This window comes from Mytilus galloprovincialis, chromosome 12 (assembly GCF_965363235.1).
Source record: "Mytilus galloprovincialis chromosome 12, xbMytGall1.hap1.1, whole genome shotgun sequence".
Taxonomy (NCBI): domain Eukaryota; kingdom Metazoa; phylum Mollusca; class Bivalvia; order Mytilida; family Mytilidae; genus Mytilus; species Mytilus galloprovincialis.
The window spans coordinates 75,940,744-75,960,909 of record NC_134849.1 but is presented as its reverse complement, the minus strand read 5'-3'; the positions used below and the strand labels follow the sequence as shown (position 1 = coordinate 75,960,909).

The 20,166-nt window shown below is 32.8% G+C and overlaps 1 protein-coding gene across 1 annotated transcript; it reads left to right on the top strand.

Annotated features, from left to right (window-relative positions):
- Positions 1-2,952: 2,952 nt before the first annotated feature.
- LOC143053766 (baculoviral IAP repeat-containing protein 3-like) lies at positions 2,953-12,679 on the top strand. The gene is made up of 6 exons (XM_076226545.1): positions 2,953-3,033; positions 4,671-6,124; positions 7,196-7,568; positions 7,844-7,849; positions 10,484-10,603; positions 11,703-12,679. The coding sequence occupies exons 2-6, from the start codon at positions 4,973-4,975 to the stop codon at positions 11,897-11,899; spliced, it is 1,848 nt and encodes a 615-aa protein (XP_076082660.1). The 5' UTR covers positions 2,953-3,033; positions 4,671-4,972; the 3' UTR covers positions 11,900-12,679.
- The last annotated feature ends 7,487 nt before the right edge of the window (positions 12,680-20,166 follow it).

Here is a 20,166-nt window from a genome sequence, read left to right as displayed (position 1 = left end):
AGGATAAAGGAGGGTTCAACCTTATGTCCCCATTCAAATGCATTGAACGGCCAAAAAAGGGGAGTTTCCAACCCCTAGGTCGGAAGATTATTTACAAGCGCATTTAAATTCCGCCATTGCATCATCACTTCAAATAGAATTAGTCGGTTAAACAATGTGATTGAAAACAGTTGACTGATCATGTTGTTAACACTTTCAACTATCAATAGGGTCAATCAACATTTTCGAAATGATAAGTTCATGTAAGCGTTAATTTTGTTACAGATACGAAATTTTAGTAATATTAATCCTCAAACCGGTCATGACCTAAGTTTGTGAATTATGTTTGCGGTTTTCTTGACATGCATTGTGACGTGTCATCGTATTCATTTTATATTCATAAATTTTTGATATTAAAAAAAACAAGGCTATGATAAATTACATCCCAGCTCCTTTGTTCTAACAGGGGTGATCTGAGCCGGATCACCCCTGCCAGATCACCCTAGTTTGAGTTTCTTTGTTATGCATGCTTTCCTTTGTTCTGTAACATTTTGGCGGGAATGTCAAATCCACTATAAAACTTATAATTAATTTTACGGAAAAGACTATCTATCAAAATTCACGTAGAAAAAATCCAGTGGATATGCTGGGATTCGAACTCAAGACCTTTAGCATATCAAGCAACGACACATACCACTACACCAGGACGACTGGATACGAAATAATAGTAATTTGACATACTTAAAGGAAGCAAGATATTTTTATAAGTGGGGCGAGTTGTCAAACCTTTATTCAGTGGGATTTTAACCTTTTACGTTAATTTGTGAGTTTTCAGACTGATTGTTCAATTTGATTTTACACTTTTTCAAAGTGGGGCAAGTCGGTAAACAAGATTGGGACGATATTTTCATAAAGTGGCGATATAGTGTGGGCCAATTGGCAAGTGGGGCGAGTTGACATTGTTTGATATCTACTCATCGTGTTTGGGGGTCAAAAAGGGTATACATCATATAGTAATATATAAAGTATATTGTTATGGTTGTGTGGCGTTCTAAACTAGATTTTATGAATTGTAAATGGTTTTTCGTCTAATCTAAAACAGCTGGGATGTAAAATAGTTATCCCAGTCGGACTTGGTGTGTCAGTGTTAGATCACCCTCTGGCCTCCGGCCATCGGGGTGATCTTACACTGACACACCGCGTCCTTATGGGATAACTATTAAAGACAAACATTGCATTGATATTATAAAATATAGCTGTATCTTTGACTTATAGGTGATTTTGGCTTAGCAAATAATTGAATTCATCTCAATTGCATTCCATTGAATTTCCTACTTGATATTTATTGAATGTGTACATCTACAAATGACAAATCGTGCATTTATGATGCATTTATTCAACAATTTAATTTTCTCGTTTAAATACACCTTGCTTGTTATTACATAAATAATTCATGGAAATTATACACCAGACGTATGTCGTGTTAAATGTCACCCTGTTTTAAGAAAAGAATCATTACTTTATACCTAGAAATCTGCCTTTCTTCGTAAAAATGCTGACATTCGTCTGAAATTTCCCACAATGCAACTCGTTGATATAAGACAATATCGCTCGTTGATATAAGAAAAGTTTTTATCGAATCGCTTCTTCCATAGACTGACACTAATTTCGTAGTGCTTATTATTCTCAGCATCATGTCTTAGCATCTATAAAACTATTTGTAAGAAGTTCTATCTTCAAATTATTAAAATCACTGTAAATTTTCTCGTAAGCGTGTTAACTTTCTTATTTTTGAAATGGTTATTTTGACAACTGTATGATGTGATCTGACGAAATATATCTGTATGCTTATATAACATGTATAAGAATCATCGACGTGATGCACGTCATTGATAGTAGCATGTTTGTACATTATTATTCAAATTTGTTCATTGCCAGTTTTTCGGCAGTGTGAACTAAATAAAACAGATATTGGGTTTATGTCTTAAGTTAAATTAGTATAAACAACTATATTTAGATCCAACGTCACAGATATTTTCCAACAGTTTTATTTCAAGGTTGTTAGAAAATATCTTGTCTAAACATTACATCAATTTTAGATAAGTTGTCAAATAAAACTTCAGTAAAAAAACGTTTATTGTTAAATTTTTTTAATACAGTAACTATTAAAGGGGAAACAATACGTCTTTTAAATTGAGAAGTAATATGTAAAACGGTCTGAACAAAAAGGGTTGGCTTGGTTTCATTCACTCCCATCTGGTGGTAAAAACCTTACTAAATATGAGCACCTCATTCACTGTGCTGGATGTATTGATACAAATCCACCTGTAGTGGGAACGGATACCCATGCGTTGTGAAGGGTGATTACCACTCTCTCTGATGTTAAAGGACCATTGTAAGAAGTTTCTGCTGCTTTTGCAGTGGCCTGTTATAAGTCAAACTGTCAAATGCACTTTAATCTAAGGTGCTGATCAAATTTCCCAGCCGTCATCCATGTGGATAATTAACTTAATATTCATGATATTTGTTGAATTGTTTTCGTTCAAAATATTTATGAACTATTTGTTATAAAATATGGTCGAGCAAGCAAAAAACGACCCTTCATTTAAGTAAATCAACTATCAAAGAAATTAATTGATATAAAAAAGAATATTGAAAAGAAAAAACACGTTAAAATTAAAAAAAAGATGTATCGAGTTAAAAACTGTAATTAATGTATTCAATTGTCATTAGCTTACATATTTAAACTTAAGTGTAACATTCACATTATTTCTTATTATATGCAATGATTATTCATCCACAAACCACTAAGTTAATCTATACGTGACATTTACGTTATGCTAAAAATAAATAAACTGGAAATTTCCAACTTAACATTGATCGTTAGTTTTCAGAAAAGAAGTTCAATATGAGGATCACATGAATTAAACATTTTAAGATTGTATAATAGTGGGTGCACATTTCGATTCGTTATACGACTGTCTGCATACTGAGCAAAACGTTTATTTGCTTAACAATTTCACCTTGGAAAATACATTTGTAGGACATGCTAAGGTAAATAACTCCGAGGCAGGTAACTATTTTAGCATAACAATGATTATTGCATTGTTTGAAAACGTGCTATGCACTATTTTGTTTGCAGGCATATTCACATAAATAATGTTCCTTTTGAAAAAAGTAAAAAACAAAAAGGACTTCATTTATATTTTTTTGTTTAGATGCAGTTAATGTCGGTTTCAATTTTTCTAATATAAGTATAATGCGCCCTAACCAGTTAAATGCGTATTATGTTTATTATTACATAACATCATAACCTACGTACATGTGTCGTTTTCTTCTGTGGGGGCATTCAATTCAAATTTGTAATTTGATATGTTTAATATTGAGATTTAGTGTAGTTTCATTAACTGTAAATTATCAGTTTTGACTTGATCATTTTAAGGTTCAAATTGAAGACATTTCTAGAATCAACAGTCTTTCTTCTAAATTAAAAAAATCACGCAGTAATTTGCAAAATTATCAAATTATTGCACAATAGTTATCAAAAGTACCAGGATTATAATTTAGTACGCCATACCCGCGTTTCGTCTACATAAGACTCACCAGTGACGCTCATATCAAAATATTTATAACGCCAAACAAGTACAAAGTTGAAGAGAGTTGGTTGAGGATCCAAAATTCCAAAATAACCGTGCTGCTTAAAATTTGCAAATTGATACAAATTAATTTAATACAAGGACGAATGTTTGAATCGGCTAATTTCCAAAGAGCCATTATTTTCTCAAACAGATTTGTTTTAATAATGAAACATGAACAAGTAATTTAGGAAAGACTGACTGAACATTTTCAGAAACCAGACATAACTATAGATTTGAATATTAGGATTTTTTTAGGTGCAACTTTTCTTTATGCAATTCATTTTCATGAAAAAATGCAGTAATATACATTACAAAAAAATGAACCCAGGTAGAACTATATACAAAAATTAGGAAATAGGGTATGATCCGACCAGTGACCACATACTCAAAGGGTTTGAGCTATTGTTTAAGCTATGCAAAACGTAAATGAGAAAGCCGAACATCTCTTATGTTCAATGATGACCGAAACGTACTTTTAGAGGATAATCACGAACAGGGTAATCATTTTGCGGCAGTGCAAATAAATCTATGTAGTTCTTAAGGGTTTTGTTTGAACAAGAACAAACATTTGAATAGCGATATGACCAAAAAGAACATAAAAATAACCAAATCTATCTAAAGTTGATATAATCTGAGGTGATTGCAGCCTTAGTGTCTTAATGATTTAGAAAGTTAAAAACTGAAAATTAAAAAAAAAAATAATTTATAAATCAGTTACTATGCCCTCTTTTGCACACAAATGGAACGTGCTTATTTCGACTATGCATATTGATTTACGTTAGTTGACTTTAACGTCGAAACGTGGTTTAAACCATGCGCTGAACATTATTACAAAACGTGTTATAACTAGATAGAACAGTTTGGGAACTCTAATAAATTCCTCTTACAAAAGATATATAAATATTAAAATGGATATGCTAAACACTAGGAATATGAACTACTTCAAGCTCTGATTCGACACGAGACAACCGACATACGTTCCCTCTACGTTTGCATTTAAAAAAAATATTTTTTTTAATTATTTGTATATTGTATTCTTATCTTTGATTGCAGGATTCCATCAAACTAAAATGGAGACTCAATGCAGATATCGCACTCACAGACATTGTTACAGTGATACTTCTGTTTTGTGTTTATCAGAGAGGTCAACATGGGAGATATGTAAACGATCAAATAGTGATAGTGGACAATTAGAACTATATAGTAATAACCTTTATTTTGACAGAAAAGTTCAAACAGAAAAGAAAACTCAAATGATGAAACAGACTGAAATTATAGCAAGGTGTTGCAAGTTATTCCAAGTTAATAGCTGTTGTCTTGAAGTACAGAACAGGTTTCGTAAGAAGTGAAAGCTAATGCTTGCATTACTGTATTTATGTTTCATAGTCGGGCAGAATGTTTACAATGTAAAATTCGAAAAGGATCGGAAACATTTTGAACAAGACAAGACTGGTGAAACGTTTGTGTTGGATGATCTGTTGAGGTTCTATACGTTTTCATTGTCTGTTGGGATTGTGATGCCTTCAAATATGGACAAGTACTTCAATAACATGGCAAACGGCCAAAGTCAAAGAACTAATGACTCGATTTCAGTTGAAATGTTACGAATATATTCACTACGTAATTTTCCGCGAAACATAAACATAAGTATGCTTCGTCTTGCACGAGCTGGATTTTATTCCACCGGAAATTCCACTGAAACTAGATGTTTTCGATGTGGAGTAATTTACCGCGATTGGATTTCTGGAGATAATCCTATGCATATTCATAGACATCTCTCTCCTACCTGTGACCTCGATTCAAATAGTGATGGGCGTCACAATATTGAAGAGGAATTGCAAAATACTAGAAGACAGGAGCGCAGAGAAGGACAATCATCTAATTCGAATGATATATTAATAGAAAATGTATCGTTGCCTTCAAATGAAAACATTGCTTTGTTAAATAATGTAACCAGCAGACAGTATCATCATGATGTTAGTCATATTAATCCGTCTGCTAGAAATTTTGACCATCATGATACTGGGAGAGATGAACCCACTGAAATTTCAATGCCAAGGATACAAAGCCATGAATGTAACACTTATACTCATAGTAACAAAAATTTCAATAGTAAATGTAATATCAATTCACAGAATATGTCTACAAACAATGATTCTCCAGTGTCTGATTGTGAAAGGAATTGCACTTATAATCAGGCAGGCATCGATATTCAGAATCAAAGTCCAAGATACGTAAATTATTCTCCTCTTCAAATACGAATAAGTTCATATGAAGGTTGGCCAGGATATTTGAACCAAACACCACGTGAGATGGCGCTAGCTGGTTTCCTTTTTGCTGGGTACCATGACTATACAAGATGTTTCCACTGTGGCGGAGGACTGAGCATCTGGGAAGCAGGGGATGACCCATGGGTTGAGCATGCACGCTGGTTCCCGCAATGTGGCTTCCTACAACTAAACAAGGGAGAGAACTTCATACAAGCTGTATTGAAAAAGCATAACATGGTATTCTAAGTTTTAAATGATAGATTCAAGTTCAGCTAACGGCAATGTCTGTTTCAACTGAAAAGAATAAAATTTAGTTGATCACTCAGACTGATTTAAATCGAAACGTGTTTATGGCGTCTTTTTTTTTTTTAAATACGTTTTGTTTTATTTTGTAGATGACATGTATTTGTACCAATTTGTATGATAAAGTGACGGTTAAATCTTTTTTTAATTTAGACAAAAAATGCCGTTATTCTTTCAAAGTCATTAAACTTTCATACAAATAATAAATTGTTTCCAAAGAAATCTTTCACAAATTTACAGCAAATTAATGTTAGGAATATTTTCCAAGGTTACCTTTGTGGATAGTTTCCTATGGCGCAATTTTAATTGTTTCAGAAGTTATACCTTCTAAATATTCTTTCCTATTCTTGCGATTTCACAAAATGGATATCCAATATCATTTTGTTGCTTTTGTTTATGAATATTGTTGCCAAAAATTGTCTTAAAAAGGGCACGAAATATACAATTTGCACTACTTGTGATGCATTTTGATTTAATTTTAATTGCGATTCAATCAGTTTTGTCGGTACATCCAGCTGCAGTAATGATGACATGATTTGTGTATGCAGATTTGTTTTACATAGCTACTTTATTCGAGGCGAAATGTTTTGCCAGTAATATCAATATCTTCATTATTATAACTAAACGATTGTGAATGGAAGCTTTGCGATTTATAGCAAGAGTTATTAAACTTCTGTATTTGAGTTAATTGTCACAATTACAATTTGGAAATACGATGTGTGCTTAAGGTTTGTCATTCGAGAAAAAAAATAATGTTATTTGAATATATTTCAATGTACATTGACCAGTATTTTTCAAGAGCAGCTTCTGTAATCGACAAAAAGATTTGCTAAAATACTTATGCGAATCAATCTTTCATTCCTCAAACAGTATTTCAAATTGTTTTATAAATCAAATATATTTCATGCGATTACCTGTTTTATTGATTTGTATGCAATCAGCACTGACGACTTTGTATGTAGATATATGCAGACCTATATTAGTCGATGTTTTATTGCTTTTTAGGATCAACGAGCTAAAGGAAACAGCACCATCAGTCATAAAGTAGATCGAACTGTAACATCTAATAAGAATGCAACCATGGCTCCCGATTCTGCGTCCGGTTTGGACCAGAGTAGTATGTGCACACCAAGTGTCCATGTAAACGAACAAGCCATAAATACCTCATCGGGCATGCAAACAGTTTCTTATAATGATAGAACCACTTCTACTGCTTCTAGGGTGATTAATACTTATAATTCTGAATCTACAACAAATATAGAACATACAGAGAGGATATTACAAACTATTGCAGCTAGAACTGTTTTAGAGATGGGATTTACCAGCCATCAAGTAGTTGATGCTGTATGTGAAATTCAGAGACTAAACTCAGGTAAATGATAATTAAAATGTCGTCATTCACCTCATAAAATCATATTTCAGAAGTGACATAGTAACTATACTAATAAAGTTGTAAGGCCATTAATTATTTTAGAATTAATATTTATTTACTCAGAAATTAACAAATCTATTCTAAAACCAGTTGTTGGGTTATGTTCTTTTTATATCTCTTATGATGGTATGATACTTAAGACCTAACGTGAGGGAATATGCATGATTTTCATATGATGGAAACATAATCATGTTGATTTGTGTTGTTCTATTCTACATTAGCAAGAGGTATATGGGGAGGGTTGAGATCTAACAATTAAATTGAGAATTGAAATGGGGAATGTGTCAAAGCGACAACAACACGACCATAGAGCAGACAACAACCGATATGTTTAGCTCCGCCGCACAGTATGAAAGAGGGACGAAAGATACAAAAGGGACAGTCAAACTCATAAATCTAAAACAACTGACAACGCCATGGCTAAAAATGAAAAGGACAAACAAACAACAGCACACACGACACAACATAGAAAACTAAGGAATAAACAACACGAACCCCACCAAAAAACTAGGGGTAATCTCAGGTGCTCTGGAAGGGTAAGAAGTCAGGAGCCTCTGGCCTATGTCAGTCTTGTGTGTTTATTAAATTTGAGTTCAATTTTATGTTTTGGCGTTGAGTGTAACGTCCTTTTTCACTGAGCTAGAACACAATTTTGTTTATGGGGGAAGCTGTAGCCCGCCTCCGGATGCAGGATTACTTGCTCTGTTCAATCCCATAGTCGGTTTTGGACTTTTTGCTGCTCTTTGTTCGGGTGGTTGTTTCTATGAAACATTATGCATATCCATTCTCAATTTTGATTGAAATGTTCGGCTACAGTGATGACCAGAGGAAGTTCAATTGATAGGTGTAATTTAGTGAGTTGTATTAATGTTATGTAAAAAGTCGCTTGTGTGTATGTCCGTATGACGAAGTGGTTTTTAAAAACGGTAATTACCAGTAGAACTAATACTAACATGAATGTGACTGACTTAAATAAATCGAGTAAAGGATCCCCAATAATGTTTTTTTTAAAACGAAAAAAAAAAATGTCCTCAATGCTCTTCAACTTCGTATTTTTTTTGGCCTTGTTAACATGTTTGGATTCGAGCGTCACTGATTAGTCTTTTGTAGACGAAACGCGCGTCTGGCGTATATACAAAACATCGTCCTGGTATCTATGATGAGTTTATCTGCAGACTTGAATGGAACAGTGTCTTTGTTTTTGCTTTTTTCAAAAAGAGAAGAATGATTTTCTCAGGACATAGAATTACATAAATACATTCATGAAAAAATATCACAGATTATAACAACATGTAAAAAAAAGAATAACAACGGTCACCTTCCATTACTTTTTCCAGGTGAAGGATGCTTTGATACTATTTATGCACTTGAATTTTTACTTGATAACATTTTTGTTCGCTTTGGAGATTCCGTATATCGTCAAGTTATTGGAATTCCAATGGGGACTAACTGTGCACCACTTATTGCGGACCTGTTTTTGTATTGTTATGAGTTACAATTTATTACTAAAATTAGCAAAGACCCATCAAAACAACATTTGATACAAAAATTTAACAATACTTTTAGATATTTGGATGATATATTGGCTCTAAATAATGACGACTTCAGTATGTATACTAAAGAAATTTATCCTGTAGAACTTACTTTAAATAAAGCTAATGATAACAATGACCACTGCCCTTTCCTCGATCTTGATATCTATATCATAAACGGGAAGCTTAATACAAAAATTTATGATAAAAGAGATGATTTTTCATTTCCTATTGTTAATTATCCATTTTTAGATGGTGACGTTCCCTTGTCACCATCTTATGGTGTTTATATATCTCAACTTGTACGATTCGCTCGTGTATGTAACAATGTATTAGATTTTAGCGAGAGAAATTTATGTATTACTGAAAAATTATTACACCAGGATTTTCGATATCACAAACTGGTCAAAACATTTACTAAATTTTATCACCGGTATAAGGAAATAATTCGTAAATATAACTCAACATGCAGACATCTTATACGTTCAGGTATTTCACATCCAAAATTTTATGGAAATATTCTTTATAAAGCACAAAAATGTCAGTATTCTCCTCAGAAACTAACAAAACCTTTAAATAGACTTATTAAAAGGGGATATAGTTACGATACTGTTGTCAGGTCATTAAAGATTGCATATTTTGGCTTTAACATTGATTCACTGATAGGGTCTTTGCATCGGAACTAAACACATTTATTTCTAAAAAAAACAGTTGTTGGCATGACACGGGTTATGTTCTTCTCATATATTTTATGATAGTATGATACTAAACCCCTAACGGGAGGGATTGTACCTGATATTCATATGATGAAGACATAATCTTTCAATCAGTTTAATTGAAGTCTGGAGCTGGCATGTCAGTTAACTGCTAGTAGTCTGTTGTTATTTATGTATTATTGTCATTTTATTTATTTTCTTTTGTTACATCTTTTGACATCAGACTCGGACTTCTCTTGAACTGAATTTTAATGTGCGTATTGTTATTCTTTTACTTTTCTTCATTGGCTAGAGGTATAGGGGGAGGGTTGAGATCTCATAAACATGTTTAACCCCGCCGCAATTTTGCGCCTGTCCCAAGTCAGGAGCCTCTGGCCTTTGTTAGTCTTGTATGATTTTAAATTTTAGTTTCTTGTGTATAATTCGGAGTTTAGTATGACATCCATTATCACTGTACTATTATGCATATTTTAGGGGCCGGCTGAAGGACACCTACGGGTGCGGGAATTCTCGCTACATTGAAGACCCATTGGTTGCCTTCGGCTGTTGTTTGCTCTATGGTCGGGTGGTTGTCGCTTTGACATATTCACCATTTCCTTTCTCAATTTTACACATATTTCAGCAACAGATATCATGAATGTTCTCCTCAGAGAGGACCACCAGCAAACAACAGAAGTTTTAAATGTACCAGAAACTAGCGCAGCAGAAGAAATGGTTGGCGCTCCTTTTGATGGTAAGGTTGTGACATTATTGCAAGCAGTAAACGTAAAACAAATATCGACCACACAGTGATAACTATTAACAACTAATGTGTTAAAAACCATAAATGCGTGATTGTTTTACTGTAATCATATTTTATGTCGTTTTATGAACTCATTGTTCAGCTCACAATCGGAATTCATTGGAAAAACAAATATGCTTTTCGACATAACTATTTATTTAGTTTTTTTTTAATAATTAAATTTCCTTAATTGATGAAGAACACAAATCAATGTAACAAAAAACACACCAGGTAACCACATGAAATCAGAAAGAGCGAGACCCGTCGCGCCGACAGGATATGCATCAGCTGTAATGTATACATTACACCGTTTGTGACTCTTTGTTCACGCATCAATGTAAATATAACGTAATTTGATGTGACTGTCGTACAAGTGAGAGGTCTAGTGCTATAAAACCAGGTTCAATCCACTATTCTCTACATTTGTAAATGCCTGTACCAAATCAGGAATATGACAGTTGTTGTCAATTCGTTTGATGTGTTTTATCATTGATTTTGCTATTTGTTTGGGACTTTCCGTTTTGAATTTTCCTCGGAGTTCAGTATTTTTGTGAGTTTACTTTTTCCTGGGATCCGAGTCCCTACTAAGATAAAATTTCACAAACGAAAATATGAATCAATCGGTACAGAATGGATGACATATATGATCTTAAGGGCTTAGACTTCAAAATCGAAACGTCGTTAGTTAGTTGTGAAACAGACATATAATATCGTGATGGTATCCGTAAAATATATTAATTGTCTATTTCATTTGTTCTTCGTTATAGTTATGTTAGATCAGTTCTAAGTGTAAGGAACACATCCCTACTAATCTAGTATATATAAATAGGACGATGAGGTATGATTGTCAATGAAGCAACTCTCCATCCAAGTCTCAATGTGTAACAGTAACCCATTTTATGTATGTTAAGGATGATCATGCACGATCAGAACGTATATATCATTTTGTATATATAAAGCTGAAAGTTCCTTATCCTGAGGGGAAGAGGGTATGCTACTGCCAAGAGATGAGAAGTGTATTGATGCAAACATGTCTTTCCTTTTTTTGTAGACACTGATTTGATCTTAGAAGAAAACAGACAGCTTCAAGAACAAAGACAGTGTAACGTTTGTAGAGAGTTTGAATCTACTGTTGCTTTCTTACCATGCGGACATATCGTATGTTGTACAGATTGTGCTCCAGCAATGCGTAAATGTCCCGTATGTAAAACGTATGTTAAAGGTACTGTAAAGACTTTCTTTGCATGAGTCGAATTAAAGGATTTCCACCAGTAAAATGATCGTTGATTAAAAACGCACTAAATATCTCGTCGATGTATTTGCAACATGAACTTGAACAGACGTTTGCATTCTTTTATACGTACATGTACAAATTGTCCATCTATTCCACCCTTTCATCCATCATATGAAATTGTAACGATGAAATAAACAAGAAGAAGGAAATAGTCATCAGATGATCAGATTATAGTAACTGGGAATATTTCACTCAGACTAAATTACAGTTGCCTTACGGTCTATATTGTCCATCTTTCCACCCTTTCAGCCATCATACGAAACATGTAACGATGAAATGAACTTGAAGAAGGGAATAGTCATCAAAATATAGTAACTGTGAACAATTCTTTTTATAATGAATTTCACTCCGACAAAATCGCAGTAATCTTGTGGTCTATTTAAAGGAAAGGCATGTGTTTTGATTTTACAGCGACTAATTTAGTCAGTAGCCAGTACTTCGGTACTGGCATGAAAATACGGATTTTTTGTGTTATTAAAATTTGCTGTTACAAAATAGGAGAAATTATTATAAATTAAGGAATGTATCTCCCTCATGCAAAGCTCTGATTCCTTTCACGGATTTGGCTATACTTTTTGGACCTTTTGGATTAAAGCTCTTCATCTTTTATATAAGCTTTGGATTTTAAATATTTTGGCCACGAGCATTACTGAAGAGACATGTGTTGTCGAAATGCGCATCTGGTGCAAGAAAATTGGTACCGTTAATTTTATTAGTTATTGAGAACTCACAGTTTTTCTACAGTAACCGTCGAAATGACTGATCTGATTGTACATAATTAGGTTGTCCTTGCTTCTTTTACTTAATGAAAGGTGTTTTTGAGAAACCCTAATTTAAATGTTTTCGTTTGTTAAAGCGATTTTAAAAGATGTAAACATTTGAATTAAAGCGATTTAAACGAAATTATAGGATCTAATTGTTTTAATTGTAGGTAAGACATCGGATCTTTAAGCTGATTGAGGTTTCTTTTTAAATACATTTTTGGTATGTTTCCTTTCGATTTTCGATACTGATTGTTTGCATTTAAGCAATACACTACGTTGGAACCTTTTACTTTTGATCACAAAACAAACGTAAAAACAGGATTGTGATTGAAAACAGATGGTTCTTAATCCAGTCATGACTAATTATATATAAGTGTTACTTATATTATTAAGTCCAATAGATTAACACATTTATAAGTACCGTATTCCTGTCACGTAACGTGGTTATTTTAGTTGTAATATCAATGTTACCATATCAGTGGGAGCTTCGGCTAGCCATAAAAACAGTTTCAACCACTATTTTTTTAAATGTCAGTTTCTATGTATGTTGTCTTCTTTTATTTGCATATGAATGTTTCTATTGTTTTGTCATTTTTCCTCTTAAGTTTCTCTCAGGGTTTTATTGTGACCGGGATTTGTTTTCGCTTAATCTATTTCTGACTATAGAACGCCGGTATCCTACTGTTGCCTTTTTTTACTTAATAGTTACTTAATCCATTGGTTACTGTGTTTTATCACATTAAGTGTTGATTTTATTTTTCAAACATTCGGTCAATACCATTGCTGGTGTACAAAAAGTACATGAGGGTACCTTCAAGTCAGTATTCGACACTTACAGGATATATGTCTACCCTTCCTTTCTGAAATTGTCAATTTAGAAATCTAGAAATAACAAGGAATCTTGTTTCAACTCCTTCATGTTAAGTTTACCTAAAATTAATTTGGCTATTATATTTTTTAGTTTAATTTTTGTCATACAGCTCATCAACTGTTTCGGATTTTGAATAGATGGTTTTGACCCTTGGGTACCATATGTTCTCCTCTTTGTGTTGACATGTTTCTGTTTCTTTATTCCTATGGAGTATTCTTGTCGTTTACCTATGTTTATTATTCTATTTTCTGGCATTTTTTTTCGAGATTATGGTTGACTTTTCGAAATTATTGAACATCGCACTGCGGAATACTACTGTTGCCATTATTTATTCACCCCTTATTTTATTGATTTTGTATTTATATTGAATCATGGATCAAATTTATACGTTCAGTGTATGTCCATTTGTTCACTTATGACAATATGCATTTTTATTGAGTCGTCAACCTATTTTAATTGATATTTTATGGTGTGTCTTTCTATTCACGTTTGTTTCGGGTAAGGGCGAAGATTTGTATCTATTAAAACGTTTAAACCCGCAGTATTTGTTTGCACTTGTCCTAAGTCAGGAGCCTGCAGGTTAGTAGTTGTCTTTTTATAATGTAGTTCTAAAGAGTTTCTTGTTTCTCCTTTTTTATATAGATTAAACCGTTGATTTTCCCGTTTGAATGGTTTTACACTTTACAGCTTGCTGTTCGGCGTGAACCAATGCTCCGTGTTGAAGACTATGACCTTTAATGCTTTTACTTTTACAAATTGTAACTTGGATAGAGTGTTGTCTCATTGGCAGTCATACCACCTGTTCTTATATCTATAGATGTCATACAGATTTTCAGGAATAATAAAAAGCTAGCAATATCTATTGATTTTACGTTCCGTCATTTAAATGACGTTCTCTTTCTGAATAATTCAAGGTTTGGAAAAAGGAGCGACAGATACCAGAGGGAGAGTAAAACTCATAGATTGACAATAAACTGACAACGTCATGGCTAAAAATAATAAAGACAAATAGACAAATAATAGTATAGAAGACACAACATATAAAACTAAAGACTAAGCAACACGAACCCCACCCATAACTGGGGGTGATCTCAGGTGCTCCGGGAGGATAAACACCATATGTGCAATAACACTGTTTTAACAATTTTACTTTGAACATTTTTTGGAAAACAGAATCGTAAATCCAACACATAGCTCCAAAGGTGAATTACGATGAATATTTATGAAGAGCCTGTCAAAAATAGGGAAACGAAGTAACGTTAAAAATGATGTTAATTACCCATGATATAAAAATATTGTTCCGATGCGTGGATAACCTTTATATAAGCTAGGAAATGTGTTTGGTCCTCGTGCTATTCTTTCCTTTCATGTATTCTATGAATGTGACACTGTGTCAGCATTTGGTGGGAAAATAAAGATGTGAACTTGGCAGCATTGGGAAGTATTTTCAGATGTAACGGATGCTTTTGCTCGTTTTAATTTTTAAGGAAGACATAGACATAGACATTATAGAAGCATTTGCTTGCATTATGTTCGGCAACATCAACATTTGCTGTTAACAACGCACGATTTGAATCATTTGTCAGGAAGCAGCGCCCTTATGATGCTATTCCGCCTACCAGAGGTTCTCTCCCGAAGCACACCAAAAGAGAAGCATATCAAGGTTGACTCAACCGAATGTTTGCATTCGACAGGTACACGTACGAAAACACTGGGTTTGAAAGAAAGAAAAAAACCAATGACATTTGAAAACCTAATGGACTTCTTTTGCTGTCGTTGCACTCTCATATCAGAAACTTTTGAAATGCTGATGCAAAAAATCCAGCGATATTGATAACTGTAAACGCTACCATTCTGGCCTTCTTTGTACGGGTTTGTGTATTCGCAACTATCAGATGATTTAAGAAACGCAACCTGTCTTTTCTAACCAAACCAGGTATTTGATCTTAACAAAGTAAGTGATAAAAAGTAAATAAATGAAAGGAAAATAGGAAGTTTTAAACGTTTTTGCCGCCATTTTGAAACAGGAAGTCACTTTTTCGTCATGATGTATGGTTTCATCGTACTTTAGGAACAGAAATGTACGTTTCACGAAAATTTAAAATGTATTATACCTACAACACAGCTTTCAAAGGATTTACGAAATGTAGCCATTTTCAACGTTTTGGCACCTTTTTGGAACCGGAAGTCACTTAATGTATTGTTTCATCGTACTTTAGGAACTGTTATTTACGTTTTATCAAAACTACTTTTGGATTATACCTAAAACACTGTTTTCAAATGATTTACTCTTTGTAACCATTTTCAACATTTGTGTCGCCATTTCGGAACCGGAAGTAAATTTTTTGTCATTTATGTATTATTTTATTGTATTTTAGGAACTTTAATTTACGTTTTATCAAACCTTACTTCGGAATGTACTTTTAACATACCTTTCAAAGGATTTACGAAATGTAGCCAATTTGATATGACGCCATTTGCAAAATTAGCGGTGGCCATCTTGAAAAAATGAAATTTGTTTATGGCCAGCAGATTATTTTTTAAATTATCGTTAAGTCAACCTTTATACCAAATTGCATGCTTGCATCACGATTTGCACAATTATTTCCATAATATCTCCCACTATTAGTCCCATTTAATACATTTAGTTTTCAGACCCGTTCCATACATTTATGTTTCAGACCCGTTCCAAACATTTAGGTTTCAGAGCAGTTCCAAACTTTTAAGTTTCAGACAATAGTCCCAAACCGTCAGACCAGTTTCATACATTTAGGTTTCAGACCCGTTCCATACATTTAGGTTACAGACCAGTTTCATACATTTATGTTTCAAACTAGTTCCATACAATTAGGGTTCAGACTATAGTTTCAAATAGTTCATTCAAACAGTATCGGACTGAAAGGGTTTTAATTTATCAGGTTCGGATTAGGTTGATAGGTGTTGAAATTTGGTTTTATATAGTATAGTATTTGTTTTATATTTGAAAGTGATAGTGTAAACTTTTATTGATTTTAGAACTTTTAAATTGCTTTTCAAATCTCAGGAAACTGGTCCGAACCCGAGGAGAAAATTATAAGATTATCTAAACGTCCCCGCCCGGTTACATGTTACAAAAGGAAATGTAGTTGAGACTTCTAAGGAATTTAAATGTCATTTAGTTTTCACAGGTTTTAATTTATGCTTTTGATATATACTTTAAAATAATATCATTATGAAGTTGTTAATAGTTAAATGTGTTGAACAAAAAACACTCAGTTTTATTGTTGAAAATAGTAATCTTTTACGATTAATTGACAGTCAATGGCATCTATTCAAAGTTTTGTGCACACAACCACTTTTAATTCTATGTAGTACCTATAGTAAAGAAGACAACAATCAACCAAAGAACATTATTAATATATCTTTGGGTCACAATACAACTATCAATGTTGTGTGCCTGCTGAGATTAGTCGATTAAGTTTTTAGAAAATTTCCCGTTCATTCTTTTTACAATTATTTCCAATTATAAGCATATAGAAAATTTGAATGGTTACTCTTCACGAAATTGTTCTTCATCAACTTGCATGTTTGTTATAACAATGCAAGATTTCTTTATTAACCATGCACAATGTCTTTTTTTTTATAAAAATGAACAAAGATCATTGCAGATTAAATTATGTGTAAAAATACTATAACCAACTTTAAATACAGGCTGGCAAATCTGCTGTATGTTGATAAATTAAATGAACAACCCAAACATAATTATTGTAAAATTTGTAATCTTTTGAAATGTTTTTTTATGGATGTATAAGTACACATTCATGTTCATTGTCTATATAGATATTACTCTATCTATGTATTATACAATACTTATTTATACAAAGGTAAACTCTGACAATATATCCTACAGCATAGCAATGGTTTTTTTTTGCATTGCACAACTCATGTCTTCTTGGACTGTCCATGATGTTAAAATACTTAGTCCTTGGAATCTATTTTAGTTTATTATAGTTTCTCTTGCATGATTTTTAATTGTAAATTGTTTTAACTACCTTACAGTACCTGTGAGTACTCTCACATCGTAATTTCGAGTTGATTTGATCTATTGGTACAATTTGTAATGTTTGTTTGCTATTAAATGTTTACGTTTTTAGTGTTATATCTCGTCTCTGTATTTTTTATTTTATACCAGCTTTGATAAGTGTTTCGTATGACTATAAATTTCCACTTTTGTTTTTATACTTTGTAAATATAGTTCCGTATTCCTTGCTGTATTCCTTACAAGAACATTGTTATCATTTACCTGTGTATACGTATATTATTTTATTTGACGGCATTTAGTCTAAGGCATGGTTGTCTTTCTGAAATAGTTTAACATAGCAACTCTTATTTTATTGATTTTGTATTAATATTGTGTCATATTTATTCGTTCAGTGTTTCTTAACTTGTTGCGTTACTGTGTTTCTGGTTTAGATTTCAATTGAAGTTTTATAGTTTGTCCTTCTATGTTATTATGTCACATTATTGTTTCAGGTAATGGTGCCGGTTGATACCTATTTAAACCCATTGCATTTGTTTGCACCTGTCCTACGTCACGAACCTGCATAATGTTCAGTGGTTGTGGTGTGCGTCATAATTGTTTTTAGCTTCTCCTTTTTTATATTGATTAAACCGTTTGTGTTCCTGTTTGAATTGTTTTATACTAGTAATTTTCGGGCCCTTTATAGCTCGTTGTTTGATGTGAGTCCAATGCTCAGTGTTGCAGACCCTATTTTGACCTACAATGGTTTACTTTTACAATTGTGACTTGGATTGAGATCTGTCTCGTTGGCATATCTTATATCTATGTACAATTATATTAAAAATAAAAATAATATTTTCATATTTAATTTCCAAAGCTCAAAACTTTTTTCAATAACATAATCTTTACAATAATAACTGTTTTATTTCAACAAGGTAAACATTTATTTTAGGAACTTCAAATCTTATTATCACCTGTCGAAATAAGTTTCCACTCATGTTTAAAATCCACAAAACATAATAGTTTTTCTACGGTAGTATATTATGTGTAAAATTTGATAATATCGAAAGAGAATGATTATGATCTGAAAACTCATTATGATATACAATATGATTTTAATATCAACTATAACAAAAACATATATGTAACACTCCCAAACGTGTCCTGTCCCCCAAACGTTTCCGATTCCCTCAAACGTGTCTATTCTCCCTAAACGTGTCCGTAATATCCAATATTCCCCAAACGTGTCTGATTTTATAACCCCTAAACGTGTCCGAAAATTGTTATTCGCCAAAACGTGTCCACTATTTAACGCCAGAACGTCTCAAGTCTTTTAGCGCTAATACATGAATAAAATCAATAACTTTTACGGCAATTCTATAATGGGGGACACAGTTGATGAAGTGGTCATTTATTAGTATTAGTTGGTTCAATGCCGGTTGTTATTGCAAATTTAATCTGTAACATATAAATCGACTTTTGACTGAAATTGCTTAATGTCCAGTTGCAAGTATTATGCTCGTTTAGAGCGCACAAACATGTACAAACAATTCTAGTTCAGTTTAATTAAGCGTTTACCATAGGATAACACCCAATTACATTCAAATACAATATATTCAGGTTAAACTATGCCTAATAATTGTCCATATATATTGTTTAAAGATGTCAATCTTATTTACAAAGCTTTTATTAACAATTACACAAACAAAGCAAGCAAGCCAAACAAAGTTTTACTTTGCAAGCATTAGGAAATCAGCTGTAATCCGCGAATACTGCACGGTAGGATTTTAAAAGAATTGACTTCCCTTTTTTCCACAGTTCTGATATTTTAAAAGATATTCAAATCATAAACTGGTTATCAGGTATTTTAATAAATTTTAGATTTCCAGCCTCACTACTAAAGTGAAGATATCATATTAACAATAAATACTTTACATAAGTTTTATTATCATACAGGGGATTTCGGAACGGGCCTAAATTTGTTTACGATTATTCGTGATAAACATTCGTTAAACTTAAAAATAAAGACCGATTTTTTTAATAACTTCACTAAGAAACTATTTGATTCTCTCAAAAAAATGGAAAAAAAAGCTCTAAAAATTATAAACTGTTAGTAAGGTTTTATATTATGAACTTTTAGTTTCGAGCATCACTTAAATACACGCAAACAAGAGAAACTACGTCCAGTGACAAATATTTCATGCATGGACAGGACGACAACATACTTTGGATAAGTTATATAATAAGATGCGGAAGAATATTTGCCGGAACTCTTGAATTGTACCTTAATTATTCCGGGAATTTGGGATTAGGCCTAAATGAATTGTGTACAGTTATTAAAAATTTACACGTTACGGTTATTAGGAATCTACACTAATCGTAACTCGAAATTAAATTATATTTTTTTGGAGCGGAAAAGGACAGTTTTATTTTTACGGAATATCAGTGTTTTATCTTTTAGTTCCCTTTATATTATAGGACAAGTTTGGGGGATTGGGCACGTTTGAATGTTTATTAAAAAATGGACACGTTTAGGCGTTTAAACAATACAAATGACACGCCGCGTTTGACGCCCTTTGTACAACT